Source organism: Mustela nivalis, assembly GCF_964662115.1.
Source record: "Mustela nivalis genome assembly, chromosome: 1".
Taxonomy (NCBI): domain Eukaryota; kingdom Metazoa; phylum Chordata; class Mammalia; order Carnivora; family Mustelidae; genus Mustela; species Mustela nivalis.
Genome location: NC_139020.1, coordinates 208,043,933 through 208,070,035, shown reverse-complemented (window position 1 = coordinate 208,070,035; position 26,103 = coordinate 208,043,933). Strand labels below are relative to the sequence as shown.

The 26,103-nt window shown below is 58.1% G+C and overlaps 2 protein-coding genes across 5 annotated transcripts in view; one reads left to right on the top strand and one right to left on the bottom strand.

Moving 5' to 3' along the window:
• Positions 1-22,593, bottom strand: part of DOCK6 (dedicator of cytokinesis 6) — a 41,106-nt gene extending 18,513 nt beyond the window's left edge. For 2 of the 4 annotated variants that reach the window (XM_082731165.1, XM_082731166.1), the window contains exons 1-23: positions 22,439-22,575; positions 15,585-15,672; positions 14,855-15,030; positions 14,560-14,628; positions 14,217-14,346; positions 13,170-13,382; positions 11,553-11,638; positions 10,167-10,233; positions 9,916-10,065; positions 8,966-9,046; positions 8,692-8,845; positions 8,405-8,532; positions 8,213-8,306; positions 7,537-7,699; positions 4,395-4,512; positions 4,233-4,303; positions 3,886-4,024; positions 3,690-3,791; positions 2,954-3,040; positions 2,291-2,522; positions 1,859-2,020; positions 1,030-1,193; positions 380-484 (exon numbers count right to left, since the gene is read on the bottom strand). In XM_082731165.1, the coding sequence (XP_082587291.1) occupies positions 380-484; positions 1,030-1,193; positions 1,859-2,020; positions 2,291-2,522; positions 2,954-3,040; positions 3,690-3,791; positions 3,886-4,024; positions 4,233-4,303; positions 4,395-4,512; positions 7,537-7,699; positions 8,213-8,306; positions 8,405-8,532; positions 8,692-8,845; positions 8,966-9,046; positions 9,916-10,065; positions 10,167-10,233; positions 11,553-11,638; positions 13,170-13,382; positions 14,217-14,346; positions 14,560-14,628; positions 14,855-15,030; positions 15,585-15,672; positions 22,439-22,482 (2,823 nt within the window). In that variant the 5' untranslated portion in view covers positions 22,483-22,575. Of the gene's footprint in view, positions 1-379; positions 485-1,029; positions 1,194-1,858; positions 2,021-2,290; positions 2,523-2,953; positions 3,041-3,689; positions 3,792-3,885; positions 4,025-4,232; positions 4,304-4,394; positions 4,513-7,536; positions 7,700-8,212; positions 8,307-8,404; positions 8,533-8,691; positions 8,846-8,965; positions 9,047-9,915; positions 10,066-10,166; positions 10,234-11,552; positions 11,639-13,169; positions 13,383-14,216; positions 14,347-14,559; positions 14,629-14,854; positions 15,031-15,584; positions 15,673-22,438 lie in introns of all 4 variants that reach the window. The other 2 variants (XM_082731167.1, XM_082731168.1) reach the window with 1 other exon arrangement.
• Positions 5,765-7,336, top strand: ANGPTL8 (angiopoietin like 8). The gene is made up of 4 exons (XM_082731664.1): positions 5,765-6,097; positions 6,279-6,440; positions 6,953-7,062; positions 7,167-7,336. Exons 1-4 carry the CDS (start codon positions 5,801-5,803, stop codon positions 7,192-7,194), a joined length of 597 nt encoding a protein of 198 aa, XP_082587790.1. The 5' UTR covers positions 5,765-5,800; the 3' UTR covers positions 7,195-7,336.
• Positions 22,594-26,103: the final 3,510 nt, after the last annotated feature.

The window sequence follows — 26,103 nt, the reverse complement described above, 5'->3', positions numbered from 1 at the left end:
AGGGTCAGTCCCAGCCCTTTGGCATCCTTTGGATTGCTATGTCAAGGGGACAGCTGAGAGTCTCCTGAAGAGGGTGGATTAAAGGGAGTGACGGGCCATGCGACGCAGTGAGGTTAGAGTGGCTGGATTTGCATATTCTTTGCATGCAATTTGCATACTACCCTCTTCCCTCCTGTCTCTGCCTGAGGCCCTGGCAAAAGGCTGGTTAAGATGACCACAAGACCTTTAACACTGACTCCACAGCCCCTAAACAAAGGCAGGAGGGGTCTGCTGCCTCCTTCAGGCAGCCCCCCTAGGTTAGTGGGCCACAGCCGGGAAGGTGGAAGGAGCTCATGCCGAGGTGGAGTGACACGCGTGCAGGCGCAGGTAGGGAGGGCACCTGTCTGGGGTCGGCCCCGCAATAAGGAGGTGCCCGTCGCAGCACAGCCTTGCTGCCTCCTGGAGCATAAGCAGAATTCACCCAGGAGTGTGAGCGGTCGATACCCTGGAGACACACGGGGAAGTGGTAGAATCCATGGGCAGAAGGCAGGGGGAACGGCGCAGATCACCGAGTGGGAGCACTGTCCGGGGCCGTACACGCCCCCTGGGTGCCCACACGCAACCCTGGCAAGCATCTGTGCACGTCTGTGTGTGAGGTCCACGCGCATGTGCTCCCTGTGAGCGGCTGGGCGTGGGGTGCACATGTGCAAGCGCCCCGTGCACAAACATGCGTGTGGTCTGTGAGCACACACATCCGTGGGTATACGCGCGTATACACACCTGTTCCACTATGTCCACACAGCTTTTGTCAATCGGGCCAACCTCCGGCCACCCATCCTTGGGTCGGCCTTGGAGTGCGGAGCCCAGGGCAAAGTCTGAGTTGCCGCCCCTGAGCTGTGACAGCTGCAGACCAGCCCTCCTGCCCAGAGTCAAGTCCGTGCCGCTGTCCGGCACTTCCTGTACCTCCGTCCACCCTAACAGCCTTCACCCGCCCCACCTGCCAGACGGAGCCACTGAGGCTAGAGACCCCAGGGCCTACCCTCGCCCTACCTTGCTGGCCAGGATGCGGGAGACCTCGTCGTCCACAGAGCCTGGGGTCACGGCCAGGTCAGGGTTGCTGCTGCTAATGCTCTTAGAGCGGGCCAGGTAGAGACTGGCGGGGCGGCCCGGGCCACGGGCCAGCGTGGCAGGCTGCACAGCCACTGAAGGGGCCCCTGAGGATGGAGGCAAGATGGTTAGCCCCTGCCTGTTCCCGGCTGGCTGTCCTGGGTGAAATCGCTCTCTGCCTCTGAGCCTCTAGGCTTCTCGCCTATAAAATGGGCACACTAGTGGCCGCTGTCTCACAGTGATTCGGGGGAGATGGGGCCTGGCACGCACTAAGTGCCCAGAGGGGTTAGAGGTTAGCATTCATGACTTAGCAAATAGAAAAGAATCCAATTGTATTGAGCATTCACTGAACCAAACCTGTTGTACGAATTACTATATCTCATTTACTCTTACCAGCGCCCGCCGGCATGAAGGGATGACCACTCCTATCCTTGTTTTACAAATGGAAAACAGACCCAGAAAGGTGAAGTCACTTGCCCAGGGTCACAGAGTTTATAGGAGACAGAGCTGGGATTCAAACTTGCGCAACCCAACTGCGTCTCTGATTCAACCTATGGCAGAAGCTTGTTGACTGGCTGAATGACCCACCAGTCAAGCAACAAAGACCACCAACCTGGGGGTGAGGGAAGGAGTGAACACAAAGTCTCTCTCGCAAGTTGCCCAAATCAGCCAAGGTCTGGCCTCTGGGCCTTTGCACATGCTATTCCCACTGACTGGGATGCTCTCCTCCCAGACACATCCTGTCGTCCGGGGCCCTCCCACCAACACTTACCACTTGGGAGGCTAGGCTCAGTGCCAGGCAGTCGGAAGGCATAGTGGACATAGGCAGCCAGCAGTGGGCAGTGACCGCGGGCATCCTGGGCAGCCTCTAGACTCCGGTGGACAAGGCTGACCACATGGGCCATTGCTTCAAAGGCCCCACGACCTAAGTTCACTGCCGGGCAGAACAGAGGTCAAGTGCTAAAGCCCACGGCCTTCTACCTCTCCAAGGAACCCCTTATCTCCCACCTTTCCAAGGGGTTGTGGGGCCAATGAAAGGGTCACAGCACACCTGCTCTGGGCCCAGGGGGGTTGGGAGCCGTTTTTCAGAAAGGAGAACTGAGGCCAGAAAGATGAGTGGGTTAGAGGAGGTCACCCAGGACCAGGGGACCAGGGGGCCCCTTTCCAGATAGGGAAACTGAGGTCTGAGGCTGTGCCTGCTCACCGATCTGGCCGCCAATGATTGGAGGCCGCACGACTAGACGGACAAGCTTGTCCAGCACGTGGTGGGAGAAGGCGACAAGGGGCTCAGGGCTGGCGAGGCGCAGGGCTGCTAGGCTGGCCCGCAGCTCCTGCTCCACGGTGTTCTCACTCAGCACAGTGTCCTTGAGGCGGAATGGGAAGGCCCCCTCCTCCAGGACGTGCACCAGAGTGAAGAACTTGTCCAGGTGAGGGTCCTGAGGGTGGGGGGGGGACCTGGGGTGAGCGGGGGTGTGGGGGAGGGGCCAGGGTTCCACGGCTGGGAAGACCCTGGAGGGTTGGGGGTGGTGCTCAGTGGGCAGAAAACCAAGGCCGCGGATCAAAGAACTGACCACGAATGAGGAAAGGATGAACCAGGAGCTGAAGGGAGGAGAGAGGGATAGGGGGAGTGACCACAGAAGCAGCAAGGGGCACGTGCAGAGAGGAGAGACCACGTAGAAGGCCAAAGCCCCAGCCAGGAGGGCCACTCGCAAGGCCGCCCCCGCCTGAGTCAGCAGCTTCCCTGGGTGGCAGGGCCTCGCTGATCAAAGTCACATCCATGGCCCGAGGCCAGGCCTCCCAGTCAGCGGGAACTGTTGCTCAACCCCAGGGCCAGACTGCTGGGTTCCCCCCACCCCCTACCCCCTACCTGTGGGTGCACAGAGGACACGGCAGTGAGCTCCACGCTGAACACGCCCTTGTGGCCGTCCACCCAGCGCATGCCTGGCAGCGCCACCTGCAGGAGGGACACGCCAGGGGGCACTGGCCCACCTGCCCTGCACTGATTGCACCATTGCAACTAGGGTGCAACAGAGTCGTGGGGTGGGGGGGGTTGCACAGCCGGGCGCTAACCCCAGGGGGATGCAGACGGGAGGGAGTACTATGGGGGTCCCCTGGGCAGGCTGGAAGCCTGGGGTACAAACGGAGAAGCAGACAAGGGAAGCCTGGGGTGTACATTACTAAAGGAAATGAATCGGGCAAGAGCATGGTGGGAGAACTTGCGGGGCCCAGGCATTCACGGCAGCTCAAGAGTAAGTAGGAGGGTGACAGTATTAATGGGGGTGAAGGGCCCTGGGAGAATTACTGGGGGGATCGTGGTCAGGGAGGCAGGCAGGGCTGCAAACGGAGGACTGCAGCAGAAAGGCAGTGGTAATGAGACCAGGCTAGTGGGGGACAGGGAGGGACACGTGGGGATGGTAGGACACATAAAGGCAGTAATGGGGGGGATGGAGCAGCCAGAGGCCCTAACAGAGGGCAACAAGGCTCCCAAGGGTATTGATGGGAACGGAGGGCACGGCACAGAGGGGGGACGATGAGGCAGGAGCCTGGGAGAGTTGGGGGGGGGGCAGGCACTGGGAGGGGAGGCAGGGGGCCAGGGCACATACGTCTGGTGTGAGCACGGAGTAGCTGGGCGGGGGCTGGTCCACGGACACAGGGAGGCAGAAGGGGCCAGTCCTCAGGCGGCCGTGCTGCAGCAGTGGGATCCACTGGGGAGAGCCTAGGGGTTAGGTCTGGGGCCAGATGGGGGTGGGGGGCTGACAGCAGGACTGGGGCGGGGGTGAGGGCTGGTGGGAGTCTCACAGTGAAGCCCACGGGAGTCTCTAGAGCTGTGCCCGGCCTGGGCTGGCAGCTGACATGGTAGAAGGTGAACAGCAGGTGGTGGTTCTCGGTCACACAGGCTGGAAGACGCAGCTTGAACTCCTCGTAGAACTCTGGGGACCTAGGAGGGGACTCTGCTGGGGGCGCGGCGCCCCCAGGCCTCCCCAACCTCTCTTGCAAGTCAGACCCCAGCGCTGCCTTGCCCTATGGTCTGCTCTCTGCCTCGGAGTCCCCACCGGCTGTCCTGGGGGCAGCCTCCTCCCCTCCTGCCGCCCCACCGTGTCCCCACCGTGTCCCCACCACCGGCCCCGTCCCGCCACCCTGCATACTTGTTGTGGTAGACCACCGGGGTGAAGGCCTCGCGGGCAAACTCACTACAGCTGGACTTGCCAAAGATGACCTGGGAGATGGTGTGCATGAGGGGGCCCCCCTGGGACACACCCCCCGAGGACCGCCCCTCACCCCCCTCCCCACCCCCCGCAGTCACTGACCGGCAGGGCCTGGCTGGGGTCCTCGCCCGCCATGTACTGCACGCGCACAGTGAGGTTGCGCACGGAGCCCTGACGGCTGCTGAAGTTCAAGCAATGCGGGTACACGTACAGCAGGTTCCTATGGGGGCAGGGGGCGGGGGGTATCAGAGGAACTGGTGGGGCTGGGAGACCGGGGGTTGGAGGGGGGCGGTGATGGCCATGCAGTTGAGGCACTAAGGGCGGCGGATGCAGCTATTAGGGGCACCAGGTGGCCAATTATGGACATCTGTGACTGGCAGAGATGGGGGACAGGTGGGCGCCCTGGGAGCACAGATGGGGGGAACAGTATAGCAGAGGGTGGGGACACAGAGGGGCTTTGGGGTCACTAATGAGGCACAGGGAGGTGCTGAGCAGGGACAGATGGGTGCTCAGGGTCAGGGTTCCAAAAAGGCCCAGGTGGCCAGTAGTCAAGCCTGAGCCCCACGGAAGCTGACCCGCCCCTCTCTTGGCTCAGGGGCCTGATTACCCTTCCCCCAGGAGACGCCACTAGAGTTATGAGGCCTGTGTCTCAGGTGGAGAAACTGAGGCCAGCATTAGAAGTGGGGCTGGGCTAAAGTCAGAGTTCTGCCTGTCTCTCCCAGCAAGCCCAACACTCCTGGGCCTCAGCTTCCCTATCTATATAATGGGGCCATCGAGGCTCCTGGCTCAGCCTCTGCAGCAATGCCAGTCACGAGAAACAAGGGGAGTGACAAGGATTGCCCTGAACGTTAACACGGAACCTACTGCAGGCCCAGCTCTGTTGTAAGCGCTCAGCACGAAACAACTCATCTACCTCTCCAAGCAGCCGAAGAGAGGGGGTGAACGTTCCTCTCATTTTATGGTGGGGTGGGGAATAGAGGCACTTGCCCACATTAATCCAAGGAGCAGAAATGACAGCTAGCACTGATCCGCGCCACACATGGGTCCTGGCCCCACTCCCCAGCTTTCAACCAGGCCAGCACAGACCCCAGCATTGCAGGCTTGTGGGAAGGAAACCAGCTACCGCCAGGGCGCTGAAAGCCGGCCAGGCAAACCACCAGCACTAAGACACTCACGACCCTCGCTGCTGTGTTCACTGTTACCGTGGTCGTCCCTTCAACGGGTGGGGAAACTGAGGCTCTGAGCTTCAGATTCCACCCAGCAGGGCCTGGGCCTGTCCTCAACCTGTGCCCCCCACCAGTCCACAGCTGGCCCCAAACCCTAGCCGGCGTGATCTCAGTGTGGCCTCACCGGACACTTGCCTGATGCAACTGTCGCGCCACCGCCAGGCCCTTGCACAACCCAGGGCGCCCAGCTGGTCGGTTAACGATTGACCGGGGGTTAACAGGGCGCTGGGGCATAAAAGGTGGCAGCCGTGGCGCTGTGGCCGTACCCTCAGAGCCTCAGCCATGCCCACTCTCGCCCTGTGCCTACTATGCGTCCTGGCCACGGCTGCCCAGCCTGCCCCTGCAGCTCCCGTTAGGGGCCTGGAGCTGGCTGAACACGAGGAGCTGACCCTCCTCTTCCACGGGGCCCTGCAGCTGGGTCAGGCCCTCAACGGTGTGTACAGGGCCACGGAGGCACGGCTGACAAAGGCTGGGCAGAGCCTGGGCCTCTATGGCCGTGCGCTGGGCCTTCTGGGGCAGGAGGTCAGCCGGGGCCGGGATGCAGCCCAGGAGCTACGCACAAGCCTGCTGGAGATGCAGGTGGGCACTGCAGCTGGGGCACTGTGGGGTGGGTAGGAGTTTGCAATAGAGTTGTCTAGGGTAACCAACTGTCTGGGTTTGCTCAGGAATTTGGGGGCAGGTGTCCCTGGAATATAGGACTTTATATAGGCCAACAAAGACAAGCTGGTCATCCTATTAACATCCGCTATTTCTCGAACAGATGGAGGAGGATACCCTAAAGCAGCAAGCAGAGGCCACGGCCCGGACACTAGGGGAGGTGGCCCAGGGACAGCAGGTGCTCCGGGAGAGCATGCAGCGGCTGGAAGTCCGGCTGAGAGGCGCTTGGCTGGGCCATGCCCAGCAGGAATTTGAGGCTTTAAAGGTAAGAAGTTCCCAACCCAGGTGGAGTGGAGACCGGTTTCCCACAAAGAACTCACTTCTCAGCCTTGAGTCCCAGGGCATCTCCAGATCAGCCTCGCAGGGCCATGGTCTCTGACCTAGGTGACCCTGGACAAAACCCTTATCCTTTCCTGTGCCTCAGTTTCCCCAATTGCAAATAAGGACAACAATCTCAGAGGAGGTACAGGGATTCAACATAGATAAAATACTCTGCATGGGGCAGGGGATATGGAAGTTCATAAATTAATACTAAAAGAGTAACTGGTAGTATTTCTTGGGTGCCCAGGAACTACCCCAGCCATGCCTCTTAATAATCCGTATCATGCTTACAGCCCTCCCATGGCACAAGTCCTATGTCATCCCCATTTAACAGATGGGGAAGTTGAGGCCACGGAGCGGCAGTGACGTATTAGGGCACACAGATGCAGCCCTGGGCAGGGCCAGGGGACAGGAGGTGAGTCAGCCCCAGCTGAGGTTTCTGTCCCGACCCCACAGGCCCATGCAGACAAGCAGAGCCACATCATATGGGCGCTCACAGGCCACGTGCAGCAACAGAGGCGGGAGATGGTGGCCCAGCAGCATCGACTACGACAGATCCAGGAGAGGTGAGGCTGGAGGGGGTCGGATGGGCGGGGCTGCTGGGGAGGAGGTGTGCAGGGCACCCAGATGGGGGTCCCTTTGCCTTGGCTGAGCCTTGTCTCCCTTCCAGACTCCATACAGCGGCACTCCCGGCTTGAATCTGCCTGGGGTGTGGAACTGAGGACCAGTCTACACTGAGGGACGCTGCCATGGCCATGGCCCCCACACAAGGAGGAGCTGCCTGCCCTGTGGGTTCGCCGGGGCTCTGGGTCCTGCTTCTGGCCATGGAGAAGAGACAGAAGCAGGCGGGGACACAGGCAGAGGACATGGCGCTGTTGAGGAGACGGGGGCAGGACATGGGACCCTTCCCATGTATACACCCCTCCATTAAAGCGGAGTAGATACGGCTGTCTGAGTGTCTGGGAGAAACAGTACCTTGCTCTGTGAGATGCCATGACTAGCCCCCATTCAAATGCCCAGCTGGGCCTCAGGGGCTGTACCTGTAGCTTGTGTGGGGGGCATAGACCTCACGGGCAGGGAACTCCAGGATCTCTTTGGTGGGCCGGCCTCTGGGGTCTGGGTAGGGCTTGACATGAAGCAGCTCCGGGGAGAGGCAGAAGTGTGGATTCTCAGGGGCCGGGGAAATGTCGATCTTGAGCTGGGCTGGAGAGAGAGGGGAGTGTTTGCAAGGGCCTGGGAGCTTCCAACCCCGGCCCCACCTTCTGGGCTTTAGGTTGGGGGCTCTGACGTCTCCATCATGCCCTCTAGTGGCTGTCCTTCAGGAGCTAAGGCCAGATGTCACCCTTGCTTGCTGTATCTTGCCTCCACATTTGATCGGCTCCACATTTGTGTGGCTCGGTCGTTAGGGGTCTGCCTTCAGCTCAGGTCACGATCCCAGGGTCCTGAGACCGAGCAGTGCATGGGCTCCCTGCTCTGTGGGAAGCCTGCTTCTCCCTCTCCCACTCCCCCTGCTTGTGTTCCCTCTCTCGCTGTCTATCTGTCAAATAAATAAATAAAATTTTAAAAAAGAAAAAAGATCCAGCCCCTAATTTCAGGGGATTTATGCATCACGGTCACCAGCGGGTCCCCGGGGGCTGGCCCAGCAGGTCCTCAGGGTGGGTTTGCTGAGTCACTGCATGGAAGGGCCAGCTTTCATTTATGGGGCACGCCACACACCGGTCACGGGCCGCAGGCGCCGCAGGAGAGAAGACGGGCGCCGCATGTCAGCCAGGAACTTGAAGAGGTCCTCATCACTGAGCCGCTCGGCCTCCTGCACAGGACATACCCACGTAAACTGGGTCCCGGGTACCCACAGTGGGGTAACGTCTGTCGCTGGGAAACCCTCCCCCAGCCCTACGGCCATGACACCTGCTTAAAGAAGTTGGTGACAGTCAGCGTGGCTGGGCGGAATCCGGAGAAGCTGCAGGTGTCATCCCCACTATTTGTCCGATCTTGGGGTCCACGCCGGCGGCGGTCAGTCCAGGCCGGTCGGCGCTCTAGGGGAGGCAGTGATGGTGATGGAGGGGGCGGAGATGAAAGGGAGGCGGGAAGGGCCAGAGGGCCAGAGAGTCAACCTTGTACCAAGTCCAGCCAGCAGAGGGCGCTCCCTCCCCATTAGCCCCCCCCCCCCCCACTGGTCAGCCCCGCCTCCTCACCTCCCTCGGAGTCGGAGTCGCGGTCCGGCTGCCCGGCACTGCTCACGATGTTGGCCAGGTGGACCGCGGTCCAGGCGAAGGGCATGCGGTAGCGGCCCAGGCGGGTGCAGAACTGCTCGGCCGCGAGGCGCAGCTTCTCCAGCTTCTCTTTGTTCTGTGGGGGAGAACCCACCCCCAGCACACCCCACAAGCTCAGTGCCCCAGACCTACAGATCACAGGATATGCCCTGCCCCGTGACCCCTTCACCACCTCGGTCAGCCTCCACATGCTTACCTTGGCCGTGTCCACCTCCTTCATCACCATGTAGGGCTCGCAGCACTCGCTGATGTCCCCCTGCTGCAATACTTTCTCCAGCTGAGGGGCAGGCAGGGCCAGTGAGGCACTGCTGGGACCCCAATCCCACCCCATTTCCAACTGTCTGGCCCCCTCGTCGGTCCTCAGACACTCCATCCAGCTAGGGCTCTCGCTCCAACACCTCCCATGGCTCCCACTGTCCTCGGGATTGAGCGCTAGCCACTGGATTGCCCGGCCAGCTGCCCCCTCCCCCACCCTTTGAGCCCACTCCAAACCCAAGTCTCCATATTTTCTCTACATTTATATTTTTGTTAGTATACAAAGAGGCCATTCCAAGCATGGCCGGAGGCCAATCCTGACCACTCGTGGGCTGTGGGAGCCTAAAGAGGTCCCTAACCCATTCTGTACCTCAGTTTTCCCCATCTGTAAAATGGAGGCCATGGCAACCCCCACCTCCTGAGGCTGCTGTGAGGTTAAAGGTGGGAATCTCTGTGTAGTCTGACTGACCGTGAGCAGTGCCTGCCTGTAGGTCAATGTCATTAATGTAACCGAACTGAGTATCTGGGGAAAGGAAATTTGAGCTCCGTCCTAGAACTAGAAAATCTCACACAAATGTGCCAACTAGGTCTTTCTTCCCCTAATAAACTGAAAAACTCTCAACTTAAAGAACATTCTAAATGTCCATTTGCACATGCCAAGCCTCCCACTTGTGGGTCTCAGCTTAACTACTGCCTCTCCACGGAAGCCCTCCGTGATTTCTCATCACCTAGGTTGGGTCAGGAGCCTCCTCTGGGCTTGCCCCACTGCCTGTGCTTCGTGACAAGACTTTATCACCCTTCTTGGTGACCTGCCCATCCTCTTCCATGAAAGCAGGGACCACACTTCTGGTGTTTACCATTATCACCCCCTGACCCAGCCCCAGCGGGCACCTTGATGACCAGGAAGATATCAGGTGAAGGGTAGGTCACGGAGAAGATGGCAGAGCGGGCCAGGGTGGAGATGGCAGGGTGGGTGCCATGGGCCCGCAGCAGCCCCTTCATGGAGTCCGAGTTCAGGTCAAAGTAGAAGTTTTCTGAGATCTGGGGACACGAAAGGCAGCTGGGCCACCACCTCCAGGAAGCCCACTGCCCTGCAACGAGGAGGAAGGTTGGGGTAGGAAAGGGAAGAAAGGGGCTCCTACCTTCTTTTTCTCCCGCACATCATACAGGGCCAAGATGCCAAAGATGGGCTCAATTTCGATCTCAAACCTACAGCGAATGGGGACTTCCTGGCAGAGGCCATCCCTAACACTCCCACCACCCACACACCCCACTCCCTCTTGAGACCCAGCCCAGACATGGTACATTGTGATGGTGGTAGGGACTAATTTCCATTGGGCCACACAAAATTCCTACTGAAGGGCTTGCAGGAAAGGCCTGACTCATTTTGTAAAAGGGGAAACTGAGGCACGGAGCGCCTCCCCCCACCCTCAGCCATATAACTCCCACCGAGCCCTTCCCCTGAAACTATGCCCCTTGTTCAGCTGATATAGGAGAAGCTTTTGGTACCACAATGCCCCCAATCTTGAAGTTCTCAACTCCTAGGCTTTCCTGCCCCCCTTTCTGGGGTGTCCTCTGCCTCCCTGGGCTGAGTCCCATCTGACAGTCCCCGTAACCCCCTCCCCATCCCACTCTGCCCTGCTAGCCCCCACTCATCCTGCGAGTCCTAAGGAAAGCATCTTAAAACTCATAATTTGAGGCTCCCCAGTGTGCCCAGAACAAAATCCTACATGGTCCAGCCCTGCCTACCCCTTGGCCTCATTTTTCCCTCTTCAGACACATCTCAGGCTTTGGGTATGTCACGTCCCCCCACCTAGAGAGCCCTGTGTGGTCATCCCACGGTTACATGTCCTGTACACAGTAGGTGCTCAATGAGTGTTTGTTGAATGACTGGATACTTGCAGAGCTGGTTCCCAACCCTAGTGCTTGGGGCAGGCAGCCCACCCGGGCCTCAGGCCAGAGCAGGGCCTCCCTTTCCTGCCCCCATCCAGGCAGGAACTCAGGGTGGGGAGGGGCGGGGCTGGGCTTAGGTCCAAGGCCACATCCTGTTCAGCTCCATTCCCACGCACTTCTGGCTGCTCCCAGGGAATGATGTGGAGGGGGACTCGGACAGCTGGAAGCCAGGTCCAGGGTCACGAGCGCCCCCTCCAGCCTGGGTCCCAGCAGAGCGAGGGCCAGACTCTGGCCTCACAAGTCATGTGATCTCGGGCACAACGACTGCCGCTCTGTGCCTCAGTTTCCCCCAACCCGCGCCTGTTTCACAACACCGTGAAGATGAGGGGTAATGCATGTGAAGGGCTGAGAACAGAGCCTGGCACACAGTTGGTGCTTAAGGCCTGGTGGCTTTGAAGAATGAGAAAAGGAAGTCTTATTTCCCACCTAAAAGTGCCCGGATGGCCTCATCGGTCTCAGGGCCGCACACCGTCATGGCCCGGCTTGGGTGGTGAGCGCCCAGTGCACGTAAGCACCGGGACATACGTGGGGCCTCGCACGTCTGAAGGGAGGGGTGGGGCAGCACGCACACTCACTTCAGCGACAGACACTTGACCAGGATCCTCTGTCCAAAGTGTTCACGGGGTGGCTCCGGGCGGCTGCAGCGTTCCACGGCCTCGTCCTGCCAAGAGCCAGGGAGGGCAGCTGGGACACATCCTTTGCGAAGGGCTTGGAATGCATGGCGTGAGACCAGCTCTATCCCCAGCCTGACTTAGGTTTCTTGCAGCTCCTTGTCTCTGTGCTTTGGTGCACACTAGTCCCCCTGCCTGGAAGCCCCTCCTTCTCCCTTTGCCCTGTTCAGGTCACAGCTTAGCTGGCACTTCCTCCAGGAAGCCCTCCCTGACTTCCTGAGGCCTGAGCAGGCTCCTCATCCAGGTGCTCTCCATACCCTATTGCAAAGGGCCACATGGCTGGGACCCAGAGGGCCACATGAAGGCCAATATTCGGCAACTCACTGCGGCACCACTCGGCCTGGGTTGTGATTTCTTGGTAGGAGGGCCTTTCCCCCACTACACTGTGAGCTCTGAAGGCGAGGACCAAGTCTATCCTGTTCATGGCTGTACCTCCAAGTCTTGCCATGCATGTTGGTCAAATAAATACAGAGGTACACAGTAGGTACCTACTAAGAGGTGGTTAGATAAATGTAGCTACCTACAGAAAACATTTGATTAAGGATGACAGGACATACAGAGGGATATACTCTAGGCCCCCAGTAAGTATGGATTGAATAAACATAGGGGTATACAGCAAGCACTCAATAAATGGCTTAATGAAAACAGAGGTGTATATACTAGGCCTCTAATAAGAATTGGCTGGGTAGGGGTGCCTGGCTGGCTCAGTTGGTAGAGCCCACGATTCTTGATCTCAGAGTTGTGTGTTCAAGCTCCGTGTTGGGCATAGATATTACGTTAAAAAAAAACTTGGTTGGGTAAACGTAAGTACTCAAGATATTTGAGTTGCTTCAATGCTGTTTGATTAAATAAAGGAATATACAGTAGGCACATAATGAATGTTGGTTGACCAGAGTAGTATATAATAGGTGCCCCCAAAATGTTAGTGGATGAATACAGGAGTGTATATAAAATAAAATCTACTGGATAAAAGCACAGAGTATACACTAGGTGACCAATAAATGTTACATGGGTCAATATAGGCATATATAGGAGGTTCTCAATAAATATCAGTTGATTAAGTTGTTTGATTAAGGAGACTATACACAAGCATACATTAAGTATCAGTTGAAAGACTACAGGAGTATATGCTAGGTATCCAATAAACGCTACTGGGATAAATCCAAGGGCATATAGCTGACATCCAATAAAAGGAATCGAATAAAAAACGAGGTATACGGGGGTGCCTGGGTGGCTCAGTTGGTTGAGCCTCCCACTCTCGATTTCTGCTCAGCTCAGGATCTCAGGGCTGTGGGATCGGCTCTGCACTCAGCGGGAGTCTACTTGAGATTCTCTCCCTCTCCCTCCGCCCCTCCCCTCTATGTGCACATGCGCTCTAATAAATAAATATCTTTAACCACCCCCAAACAAAAACAAACGGAAAACCCCAGGGTATACAGTAGGCACCCAGTGAATGTTGTGGGATACCATACAGGGTCAGGTGCGTGGGTATGGGCCCCCGGTGGGCTTGTGGGCTCCCACCTCATCAGGTGCCGGGTAGAGGGCCAGCAGGGCGCGGGGCCGGTGCTGCCGCCGCGCAGCCTCGTTCCGCCGGTCCACATCCTCGGGGGCCGTGCGCTCTAGCAGCGAGGGTAGCAGTGAGTCAGCTGCCAAGTTCCTCAGGTCAAAGATGCTGGAGGCACCGCTGCTTCGCGGGGTGTCCTCTGGGGAGCCCGAGGAGTGCCGGGGGTCATCCTGCCGGTGGAGAAGGCATAAACACGGAGCGTCAGCTAAATGCACCTTCAATCCCGCTCCAGTGAGACAGTCCTCGTGCCCAATCCGTAGATGGGAAAGCTGAGGCCCGTGGGATGGGTTCACCATTACAAGGGTCACTTTAAGGCTTTGCTGAGACTCTTTCTAGAACCTTCTGCCTGGGAGGGGTGGCCCTCCTTTATTACCATTCAGGGAGGCTACTCCTGGCACCAAGGTAAGGACATGTGTGGGCTGGGCTGGCGAGAACCTTCTGTGGGGCTTTGCTCACTGTCACCAGGGGAGGGAGAGTTCTTCCCAGTGGGACTGTCGCTGGCTCTGGGTATCCCGCCTGACCTCCCCGCCCCAACTCAGCTATATGGTCAGAGGCAGACCACCACGGTCCAGACCCCGACTCAGCTCCGTGACCCTGTGTCCCTGAATCCAGCACAAGGGGCCTCGGGAAGCTCATCTCCGTCCAAAAATAGTAACAGTGGAAGCAATAACAATAATTCTCAGTAGGATTATTGTGGGCATAAAGTAGAAGCCCGGTGAATACTGGCTCAAGACCCAGTGAGCCTGTGAAGCTCCTCAAATCACCTTGCTGTGCCTCAGTTTATCTGCAAAATGGGTGTGGCCCTGCCTCCCAGGATAAAAGAGGAGGACACGCTAAGCCCTTAATAAGTGTGCATAATCATGACCCTTAACTTTTAGCTCCCGGGGCTGACACATTTCCTTTCGGGTTCAAGGCCATTGCGGTAGCTTCCCGTCCCATGTGACCGAGAGCTGGGGCTAGAGCCCACACACAGCCCCCCACACACATGCCCCGGGCTCCCTCACCGAGTCCTCTGGGCCGGACCTCTCATCCCCCGAAGTGTCCTGTTCAAAGACCTGGCGAGTGAGGCCCTTCTGCCGCTCTCGCTGGGTCTCCGCGGTGATGGGGCTGTATGCCGCACTCAGATGCTGGTACCTAGGAGGGAGCAGGGCTGGCTGGCGGCAGGGATCAAGGCACACCCACAGGTGCGTGTGATGCCTGCACGGCCACCCACCCTCCCCGTGACCCACCAGGGAAGTCCAGCTGCCCTTGTGGGGAGCGCGGGCAGATAAGTAGGAGGAGTGGCCCAATGGGCTCAGACCTGACCTCTCAACCCTCTGCCCAGAGCTGCCCCTGAGCCAGACCCACCTCCTGTGGGCGATGAGCCAATCCTCCGTGTACATCTCCACCGCGGCCCTCACCTGGGCATCCAGCTTTCTGTACAATATAAAATCAGGGTAAACAGAGGCAGGGCAAGAGTGTTCATCTTTCCAGTGCCTGCGGGGGGTGGGGGGCATGGCATGCCCGTCTGCCTGTTTTGGAGATGTGGAGATGGAAGCTCAGAGAGGGAGGGTAACTTGTCCAAGGTCACACAGCCATGCCAGGAGTTGAACTGGGGGTTGTTGGGAGCTTGATGGAAGGAAGGGCGGGGAGCTGAACCCACCCATCCTCGGGGATCCCAGGCTCCGTGGTCCGGCATTCCCGGGGCTGTAGCAGGAGCTCCAGGTCGTCAGCTGGAAACTCAGCCAGGTCCCGGAGGGGCCCGGGCTCAGCGTCTGGTGGCCGGCTCAGGAGCACATCCTCGAAGTCCAGGGGCTCAATGACTTCAGTCAGTGGGACCTGGGTTGGAGCAAGGTGACTGTGGGCCGTGCCCTGGGGGTTGAGGAGGGGCAGGGGGGTGGGAGCGTGGGCCTGGGCTTGAGCAAGAGGGTGGTGGGAGCCATGGAGAGTGTTGGAGCTGTGAGGAGCCAGGGAGGGCAGTGACCTCAGACTCTCTACCCCTCCCCGCAGGGCCTGCCCCGCCCCTCTTTCCAGGCAGGAAATCACACCCTGTGCCTGGAGGGGCAGGGTTACGCTGGAAGGAAAGGCTAGCGCAGCAGAGAAAGACAATTCCTCAGGCCCCACTCCCTCTCCGCTGCAGCTGGGAGTACCTCCCATCTCCACCCCACCCCAGTCTGGGTGGTCCCAGCAGCAGGAGGTGGGGTGACATCAGGTTGACCACCCACGGGGCTGCCACTGAGCCCCCCCAACCACAAGGCACTGCAGGGAGGGGACAACCCTCCCCACCCACAGGGAGAGAGGAGTGGGGACACTCCTAGCCAGGCCGGGGCAGAGGGGAACCCCACATCTGCTAGAGAGCAGGGTCCTGGAGGGGGCACCCCCCAAACACGTACCCCCAGGGAGCTGCTACTGCGCCGGCTGGAGTGGGGAGAGCCGCTGCGCTCCCGGGACACCTGCTTCCGCACCTCCGCAGCCACTGTCCTGGGGGGACAGGGGAAGGGGCCACTGAGGACATGACAACCTGGGCAGTGGGGCCCTGGGAACTTCACCTCAGGCCCATAAATTCATCCTCAGAGCGGAAAATCCAGGCCATGGAAGGGAAAAACCCAAGCCACGGACTGGGAGAACCCTGGGTTCAGGATCTGCAGATCTCAGCCTTGGGGTCCCAGGGCTCGTGGCTGATACAGAGACCCCAGGACCCATCCCCCCAACCTGGGCCTGGGGCCCTTCCAACCCCCACCAAGCACAGATGGAAGGATTTGGTCCCTGCAGGGCATGAGGGTCACGAATCCTTCTTTATCCCAGATGCCCAGCCTAGGTCCAAGTCTGACTGGCCTGCCCCCTGGTCCCTGCCTTGGTTTCCTCATCTGGTGACCTCTGCCCACCCTACCTTCCATCCAGAATGTGTGTCCTGTCCCTTCCTTGCTATGGGGTCTTGGGCAAGTTACTCCTACCTCTGAGCCTCAGTGTACCCAACTATACTTAAGTGACCTCATAAGGCTTGTGGTGGGAAGCTGAGCAGTGGGCTTGGCATTCGGGGGGCACTCCATACCTCATTCTCAGGGAGCTGGAGACCAGGCTGAGCATGTTAAGAGGCCAGCATGACTCACAGAGCACACCCAGTAGCCAAAATCTGGGCTGTGGCTTTCCTAGGCCTCCTGCATCTGTGCTGGCCTTCCAAGTCAGGGAGGAGGAGGTTGAAGGGGTAAGACCCACAGTGGAGGGGGCCAGCAGAGGAAACTGGGACTTGGTACCCCCAGGCCCTCAATTCCTTCAGCTGAGCTTGGAAGGAGGGGAAGGAGAGAAGAGAGCCGCATAGTTATTTGGAGAAGAGGATCCCAGGCAAAGGGTACAGCAAGTGCAAAGACCCTGTGGCCAGGCTCTGTGCTCGGAGCATGGAGATTCCCACTTCCCTGGGTCTGTATGACAGCAGGAATAGGGCTATGTGGTCCCCACGGAGGCCCAAGCACCAGCGCGCGCACACACACACACACACACACACACGGAGGACCCAAGCGTGCACACACACACACACACACATACACACACATACATACACACACACACACACGGAGGACCCAAGCGCACACACACACACACACACACACACACCCCGCCGCCAGGAGGTACTCAATACATTTTTCTTAGGAAACAAATCCCTCCCAATTTCCCTCCTGGTCCAACCTGCCTAAATCCATCGTGAGTTAGAAGCCCCAGACCTTTCAGCTGTGTGGCTCTGGGCAGGTAGGCTACCCCTTCTGCGCTTCAATCCCTCTTAAAATTGAGAAGGCAATTGTCTGGGTGTTTGGGTATTATTCCCTCCCATTTTCCACTTTTCTGTGTGCTTGGAAGTTTCATAATGAAAAGTTGTACCCCCCCCAAAAAAAAGTGCTATGCTGATCGCAAACCACGGACCATGGATGAAATTAATGTGTGTGGTGCGCTCAGGAGAAGACAGGTCAGGGTCGGGGAGACTGGGGCTAAGGGGGGGGGTCACCTGGAAGCCTCTGAAGTCAAACAAAACTTGACCATGACCCTGATCCAACGTGGGGGTCTCCAGCTGAGACCTCAGCCTCATTCTTCTGCCTCTGTATTGTATTTACTTCCTCTCTTGACTGTCCCAGTCTTGCTTCTATTGTTTTGGGGGTCTGGGGCTAGCGAATGGAGGATCGTCCAGGAAATTCAAAGGGCGTCCCAAATAAGCTATTTGTCCTCACATTCCCAAAGTTGGGGCTGCCTCCTCTGGAAGCCTGAGCACACAGGGTCTTGGGGGATGATTTATAAAAATGCCGGGACAGGGCGCCCATCGGTGCCCTGGTCCCAGCTGTTCTGCAGCTGCGGCCCCAGAGCAGGGAGAGGGGAGAAGGGAGGGCAGGGCCTCCCACTTCATTTTGTCTTTGGCCTTGGAGAGATGGCCCCTGAGTGGGAAAAGGCCAGGTCCTTGCCACTGTGGCCACAGGAGCCACTTTCCTGTGTCACCAGGCTCTGTAGTCGGACCTGCGCAAGCAGGGATGAGTGTCATCCCCTCTCTGGACCTCTGGGCTCAATGCGGCGCCCACACCTTATCGAACTGTTCTGAGTTTAAGGCTTGGCACACAGTAAGTGCTCGATTAAGGCTTGCTGTCACTAAGTTGCCTTAAAAGGATCCTGGGAAACTGGAATTTCTGGCCCTGCTTTTTCTGCTGGGCCAGAAGGGGCCCAGGAGGGGAGCGAGGCTCAGAGAGGGGCAGGAGGCATCTAGGCTCACAGAGCTGAACGTGGTTAGGTGCCCCGAATCAAACCCCTGAGGGCCAGAAGTGAGTCTGCGCAACCCGCAGCACACGGTACTCCACATGCCCATGATGGGAAGCAGGGCCAAGAACAGGGGTCCTAGAACCTATCTCTGCCGTGTCCACACTTACCATCCCCCACAGTGGTCCCATGCAGCCTCCAGGTTTCAGGAGCGCCCAAACAAAGACAATCCTTGGATCCCTTCTGGGTGACACCTGCCTCTTTTGCATGCCCATGTGGGGTCATGCAGGCATGTACCCTGAACATAACCTGCCCTCCTGCCATCTTCCCCGGCTCCCTAAGGGCAGCCCCGCTCTCTGGGCTGCTCAGGACCCATGCCTGGGAGCCATCTCCACTTCCTCTCTCTTTCTCATGCCCACATCAGATCTGCTTCAGACACCCCCATGGAGCACATTTTTTAGAGGAGGCAAAATGTGGGTCTAAATATACTGGTTTTTCTCAGGAAGTGATCTCAGGATTGCAATGAGAAACTGCTGAGATCAGGTGGTGGGTTAGAGCTACTAGGGAAACAAATCCCCCTAAGCTGAAAGCTAGCAATCCTATGGGACACGACACAGACACTCAGAGGGGAAAGATGAAGCAGTGGCATCACTGGGAATTCATGTGAGACTGCAGACCTCACCCCAAGGCTGGGCAGATTAACAGAGGTCTACTCCCTCCAGGGGAGGAGGACAATAAAACCAGAAATGAGAATGACATAAGGCTCTAACTCTGTGTGTTCCCACTTGGGTAAAAAAGTGAGGGAAGAAGATGAGTCCATATAAAACCATGGAGATTTCTCTTTATAGCACACCCAAGCCCTCCTGGACTGGCTGCACATTTTAAAGACAAATGATCTCCCTGTCAGCAAGAGGAACACTCATCTGCAGCTGGGGGAAGCCCTTTGGACAATCGTCTGGAATGACAGAGCGAAGTTGAAGATAAACCAGTCCAGCAATCCCACTCAGAGGCGTAGACACTCAGGATAAAACACGTGGCTGGGAATGTCCCTGGCAGCCCGGTCATGACAACCCCAAAGGAAAAGATGTACGTGTTCCTTGATCAAAGAGGGAGACAATGTGCATGGGAGGAATAGTATGCAGCAATGAAAAAGGATGCGCCCGGCTGCAGGTAATGGCTTGGGTGAGAGACTCGGGCCACACCAGCCTCGATACCCAATGTGATTCCACTGATGAGACGTTCTAAACAGGCAAGAGTAGCCCATGGTGCAGAGGGACCCAGCTCGGCAGGGGACATCATAACTCAAGTGAGGAAGGGAGGGGAGCCACCATCAGTGTGCAGTTGGCTAAGGGACAGAACTAGGTGCAGATCAGGAGAGGCAGCTAGATTAGGTGGCCCAGGAGATCAATACTGCCTTTGTCTTGACCTGAGGGATTGTTCCCCTGACATTTGTTGTTTTATTGTTGTTGTTTTGTTTTTTAATTTTTAAAAAAAATTTTACTTATTTGAGGGAGAGAATGAGAGAGAGAGAGAGAGAGAGAGAGAGAACACGAGCAGGGGGAGGGGCGGAGGCAGAAGCAGAGTCCCTGCTGAGTGGGGAGACCGATGCAGGGCTTGATCCCAGGAGCCTGGGATCATGACTTGAGCCAAAGGCATACGCTTAACCAGCTAAGCCCCCCAGATGCCCCTGCTTTTTAATTCTTTTGAAAATAAACTCTACCCCCAGTGTGGGGCTCAAACCCATGACCCCGAGATCAAGAATCCCATGTTCCACTAACCGAGCTAGCCAGACATCCCCCTGAGCATTGGTTCTATAACTACTCTTTTAAACTTTGGACTTTTCTAGATGCATGTCAAATGTCACCATTATTTAAAAGGTAGAAAATAGCGGTGCCTGGGTGGCTCAGTTGGTTGAGCAACTGCCTTTGGCTCAGGTCGAGATCCTGGAGGCCCGGGTTCGGGTCCTGCATGGAGCTCCCTGCTCAGCAGCGATCTGCTTCTCCCTCTGACCCTCTCCCTCTCATGCTAACTCACTCTCATTCTCTCTCTCCCTCTCTCTCAAATACATAAATAAAACCTTAAAAAAAAATGAAGGTAGGAAATAATAATACGTGTGTGTGCTCAAGTTTGCAGATATATTTGGGGACAGGGGTGGGAGGGAGCCATTTGCTTGAAATCCCAGAGGCACCTTTGGAATTTGGTTAATACACGTCTCTTTGTCCTCCCACGCCTCCAACAAAGTCACTATTTCCTTGAGTGAAAAATGCCACCGGCCCCGCATCAGATACCCGGGGCAGGGGGGGAGGGGACGGTGAGAGAAGATGCCACAATCAGATGCCTGGAAGAACGGGGGATACGTGAGGACAGGAAGAGTGACACGGTTGCTGAGACTGTTCTGAAGTCTATGGCCCCACGCTTCTGGGCTCACTTCCCCACGAGAGATGCTTGACAGCCACCTAACCACTGCGAGTCCCACTTTCCATAGTTATACCTACGTCGACAGGCTCTGGTGACACACAAATGGCATTTCCACTGGGGACCAGCCAGCCATAAACATACTGTGAGCGCTGGCCATTACCGCCACTCCATATTGTATTTTATTTGTGAAAAAATGAACACGTTATATTGCTACAGGAATGTTTGTCCATGCTATTTACATTTATAAGAGTTTGTAGTTTTAAGTTGTCCCCTCCCCCAATTTTTTTTTTTTAAGAATCTGTTCATTAGGAAACTGGGGGGCTGTTTAATATCTGGCACTGAGGAATGAATGACTGAATGATTGACCAGATGAATTCAGGCCCAGATCTGAGCATGTAGACACCTGGGTGTCCAAAAGGCTGTTACGGAGGCCCTGGCAGAGGAAGGCTGGAAGACTTGAGCCTTTTGCTTGTGGTTCACTGGGGTCCCAGGAACATTCTCTGCTCTTCTTACCCTGGGCTCTATAGTATCTGTTCCCCAGGGCAGGACCCTAGGACCTCTCTTTTTTACTGGAGTGGAAGCCAGGAACCAAGAACACAGAGACTGAGTGGCAAAGAAACAGGTTCAGAGAAGCCAAAGGTCCAAGACGGAGAGGCAATTTGGGAACATAAAAATAACAGAACATAAAAATTGCCTGATCGCTATGCTCCAGACACATGGTCACATGTGTGACCTCTGTTCAGAACTCCTCATGGCTCCCACCTCACTCAGGATACCAGTTAAGGTCTTCCCCACAACCCACAAGACCCTGAGGGATCTGCTCCCACTGTCCCCTTCCTCACTCTGCTCCAGACAGTCAGATGATTTATTTGTAAATACACTATGTCTGCTTCTGCCTCAGTGCCTTTGCACTTGCCCTTCTCCCATTTGGGGATTGCTCTTCTTCCTCCACATACGGGCATGAATGCCTCCCTCACCTCTTCAGAACTTTGCTCAAATGTCACCTTATCGTCCAGGCCTTCCTGATCTGCCTCCCCATGCCACCCACTTCCTTTCCTTGCCATGTGCGTCCCCATAGCACTGGCACTTATCATTAATACATAATCTACTTGATTGTGCTACTCCTCTGTCTACCCCATTGTATCTGCCACCAAGGGTGGATCTTTCCTTGTGTCTCCATCAGGCCAGCTCTGGACGGACAGGGAGCTCTTTCACTTGGGCGTGGCCAGCACAGGCCCCGGGGTGGAGAGGACCCCCCGTGGGCCAACTCCGACTGGCCAAGGAGGCAAAGACAAGGGAGAGGCTCTTCAGCCCTGGTCTGACCTCCCCCTTCCAGGCTGAGTCTCTTACAATCTCCAGTGGCCACGGAAATGGATCCCCCAGCGCCTGGCGCCTGTCCCCTCCCCCGTCTGCCCACCAGCTGGTTGGGTCCCCAGCCCCCACTCCCTCCATTCAATCACCCATCCATCTCCAGCGCGTCCAGCCGGTGCTGGGAGAGCCTGAAGCAGGGCTGGGGGCGGGGGGCCATCCACAGCTGTCCCCTGCTCCCCGGACAGCTGGGCACGGGACCCTGGCAGTGGGGGAAGAGCACGGGAACCTTCCCGAGGGGCCTCCAAGGCCTCCAAGAGCACCATCCCTGTTCCCAAATCCCGGCCCCAGGAGCATCCCAGCCCCGCGCCAGGCAAGAGGATGGGTCGCCAAAGCCCCTCCTGCTCCCTCGCCCTCGGACTCGGGGACCCAGGAAGGACCCGGAGATGGCGAGGAACGCGGAGGGCTCCGGATACCTGCTCTCCCCGCGCCACCACCTCCAGGAAGGCCCCCGGACACGCCCCCACGCCTCCCCAGCGGCGCCCAGGGCGGACCTCCGCTCAGCCGCCATCGCACTCGCAGCCCCGCCGCGGCCCCAGCGGGGACCCCCGCCGCCCTCCCCGCCTCCCGCCGCCCCCGGCCCCCGCCAGAGGAAGCGGGCCGGAGCCGGCCCGGGCGGAAGGGGCTTGAACGGTGAGGGGGACGCCGGGGCCGGGGAGGGCCGGGCCACCCTGGGGCGGGGCCCGGACACGTGCGGGTGTCCCCGGGAGGGGCCCGGCGGCCGAGCTACCTGTTGATCTTGTGCGCGAAGGCGCGGCGCTCGGCGGCCGCCATGGCGCCGCGCGGGTCCCGCCGATGCCGCCGCGCGCACCGTCCCCGCCGTGGTTGCCGCCACCGCCGCCGCCTCCCGGTTCTGGGCTGCCCGGGCTGGGCGGGGCCGGGGCCGGAGGCGGGGCCCTTCCGGGTGTGCGGGGCGGCTCCGTGCTGCCCCTGCCGGCCGGAGGGGCCCGGGGACCCCGGGCCGCCTCCGCGCGCCCCTCGGGTCTGCGGTGGGGATACTGAGGCTTTGCAGGGGGCAGGGGAAGAGAGACGCCGGGACCGAGGCCGGGGGTGTCAGACTCCGGGGGATGCTCTTTCTGCCCTCTGATTAATCACCACGATCATCCGTAATAAGTATAATGTCAAGCGTTTATGAAGCACGGCCCTGCAATTCACAGGTGCGGAAGGAACGACCGGTTTCCCATTTTGCAGATGGGTAAACTGAGGCACGGAGCTGCTCAGACGCTTGCCTAGGCCTGATGGATCACGGGGGTCTCTAAGGCCACTGTGGGATGTTCCCCAGTAAAGGACGAGGGAAGCAGAGGGGTCCAGCTGGGCTCCGAGATGCCGGACGATGTAACTGGGGCTTGAGCGAGCGAGTCCGGAGTCTGGACTGGCCTGGCTGCCTTCACTGGAAGGAGGATGTGGGGATGTCTTAGTTTACTTGTGGTGTCAAATCTCTCCCCAGTGGTTCCTCTCCCAGCTCCAGTGCAGCGGTCTTCGAGAATTCTCCAGCCCTCACTCGTACCCCGGATGTGCCAACCGCTTGCTCATCCCCAAGCCTTTGCAAGGGGCGGGTTCCTCCTCCCGACGGCCCTTCCAGCCCTGGTCAGAAAATGTCCCAGGCAGAATTGGGGAGTGATTGATACGAGGGCACAGCTCTACCTCAGGGCTTTGGATATGCTGCTCTTTTTCCCATGAATTTGTTAGCATTCTTCTCCTTCTTACAGGTGAGGAAACTGAGGCAGAGAAGCAGAGGAACTTGCCCTACCTAAGCAAGTGGATCAGTATGAGATCCTGAGCCCACAGAAGGGAGGCTCGGATTTCCGGGGGAACCCTCATACCCTGCCACTCAACCCCAAGCTCTAGAGGGCACAGCAGAGCTGTTTCCCAGCCTGGCATGTGACATGTGTATCTATCAGCAGCCCACGCACTTGCACTTGTCTGAGTGGTCCAGCCACTTTGACCAGGAGCCTCCAGGTGCAACCCCGCCCATCCCTCTGCTGTGCCCCACCCCATGTCACCCTCACCCCAGCCAGCAGCCATCCTGGGTTAAAGTCCCTGCCTCGCCTTTGGGCTCCTGGGAGCCAGGCTGGGCAAGAAACATGGAGATGAGCAAAAATTGGTGGGTTTCTCCCTTCCGGTCTGCCTCCTTCCAGCCCACACCCCATCATGGTGGGTCTCCCAGCTCCTGCTCTTGGCCCTTGAAGTTTGTTCTCACCTCAGTGTCCAGAAAGAGCCCAGAAATACCTGAATCAGGTCAGGTCCCTCCTCTGCTTAGAATCCTCCCTGGCTCCCACCTCATTCAGGGTAAAAGCCAAAGTCCTCCCCAAGGCCCACAAGACCCTGCATGATCCGCCCTCGTCCCCTCCCCCCCTCCCCCACCGCTCCAGCTGCTCACCTCCTCAATGTCCTCTGAGCCCTAGAGCACAGCTCCCGCTTTGCACATGCTGTTCCCCTTCCCACACGGGGCCGCCATTACCACCCTACTTTTGCAGATGAGAAAACTGAGGCCCAGAGAGGCAGAGCGACTTGCCCAATGTTACCCGGCGAGCCAGGGTCCGATCTGTGATTCCAGATTTGTTACCGGGGGAGCCTGATCCTGAAATGTGTGTTTCCAAATACCCCCAGAGCCCCAACCCCGGGCCGGACTGTGGGGCCCAGGGACAATCTCTCAACCTCTCTGAGTTTCCATTTCCTCATCTCCTCCACAGGGGGCTTGAGGCCCATCCTAGCACTAGGCACAGACCTGGCTTGGGAGTGCCAAGCTCCTGGCCCTTGTGGGAACTGATTCCACCCAGGAGCCGGTGGAGGCTGCGAGCCCCGTGACTCCAAGCTCCATCTGGGTGGAAGGCCTGCTTCAAAGATCCCTCCAAGGAAAGGCCCTGCCCCCGCCGCCTGGAGCTTGCTACCTGCCCTGGTGCCTACCAGACCTGATTGGTGAGACAGTTCCTCTTCAGGGCACGCCAGGCCTGACTCAGCCAGGCGGGGTGAGGGTGCCCCCGGCAGCTGCTCAAACAGACAAGCTTGGCGGGGACTTTGGCCTCCTCTGGCTGCACGGAGGAATAGGATATGGGGACAGTGCCTGTGTACCAGGGAGGAGGGGACTGCCCTTGTCCAGGTGGGAGATGGCTGGGTCGGGTGGGGGTGGGGCTGAGGAGGCGGGCAGGGGCTGAACCTCCCTTCCCGTGAGTGATGGAGTGGAGCAGAAGATAGCTTCTCTTCACACCAGCACCCCTGCTGTTCCCACTGCCCAGAATGCTGTTCCACTCACTCCCTCCTCTGACTTCTGGCACTCCATGAAGATCTGTTTCCGGCCTCTCTCTCCTCCATTCCCCTGAGTGGCTGCTCAGTGCTTGTTCTAGAACCTCACCATCTGAGTCCGTGCAGCATTATCTGTATGCTTGCCTTTCTATGTGGGGGCAGGGAGAAGTTGCCTCCAGCCCTTACCCTTGGCCTGGAATGCTTGTTCCCCTGCTCTTTACCTGAAGAACTTCTATTGGTTCTTACGTCTTCCTCGACTCCCTCCCTTCCCTGCCCAAGCTGGCTCAGGGGCTCCTCTGGGTCCTCCTGCCTCCAACACCTGGAGTTCCCCATCACAGCCCTGACTACACTCAGTTGTAACTCCCTGTTTCCTTGGTGTCCCATCTCTCCCACTCAAATGTCAGCTCGTGCACGAGGAGCAAGGACTTTTCTCTGCCTTACTCATGGTTATGTCCCCAGCACCCGGCATAGGGCTGTGTGTATGTATACTAGGTGCTCAATAAGAGAATGAATGAGGCAGAGTGGTACAGGAGTCTGGGGGTCAGGGGACTCTGACACCTCCCTGTCCCCTAGTGCCTACTATGTCCACCATCAGTGTGGTGGGAGAAGCCAGCCCTGTAGCAGGAGGATAAATGTCTCAACCTCCCCAGCTGAGTGAGGGGTGCAGGGGGCGTGAGAGGAAAGCTGAATGTGGGAACCTACTGCCCCCTGGTGCCTATGACAGGAATGACAGGCTCAGCCGGCTCCGGACCCTCGCCCTGCCCTCAGCCCTTCTGCCCACAGGCACAGGAAAGCCTTCCTCTTGCCACACGGAGAGGTAGGTGGGGGAGGGGGTAATGTGCCGGTAAGCCCGGGTGGTGGGCCCAGGATGCAAAGGCCATCTGTTCAACAGGCATCTCTTGAGCACCTGCTGTATGCAGGCTCCTACTAACCAGCCCCCACCCCCGTGGGGGAGGGGTGGTCTCATCACATGAGGTCATCAGCCTGCAGGTGCAGGAAACTGAGGCTGGGAAAAGCAGCCACCCATCTCAAAGCACACATTTGAGTCATAAAACTCAAAACTGAGTCTTTTGTATTTAAGGAACTCTCTCCCCTGGCTCTTCAGATGATTTTGGCAACTTGGAGAATCACGGGAATGAATGAATGAATGAA

Coding starts and splice junctions, on each gene's coding strand:
- ANGPTL8 (XM_082731664.1), top strand. CDS start 5,801: ATGCCCACTCTCGCCCTGTGCCTACTATGCGTCCTGGCCACGGCTGCC. Junction 6,098..6,278: donor CAAGCCTGCTGGAGATGCAG/GTGGGCACTGCA, acceptor TTTCTCGAACAG/ATGGAGGAGGATACCCTAAA. Junction 7,063..7,166: donor CTACGACAGATCCAGGAGAG/GTGAGGCTGGAG, acceptor TCTCCCTTCCAG/ACTCCATACAGCGGCACTCC.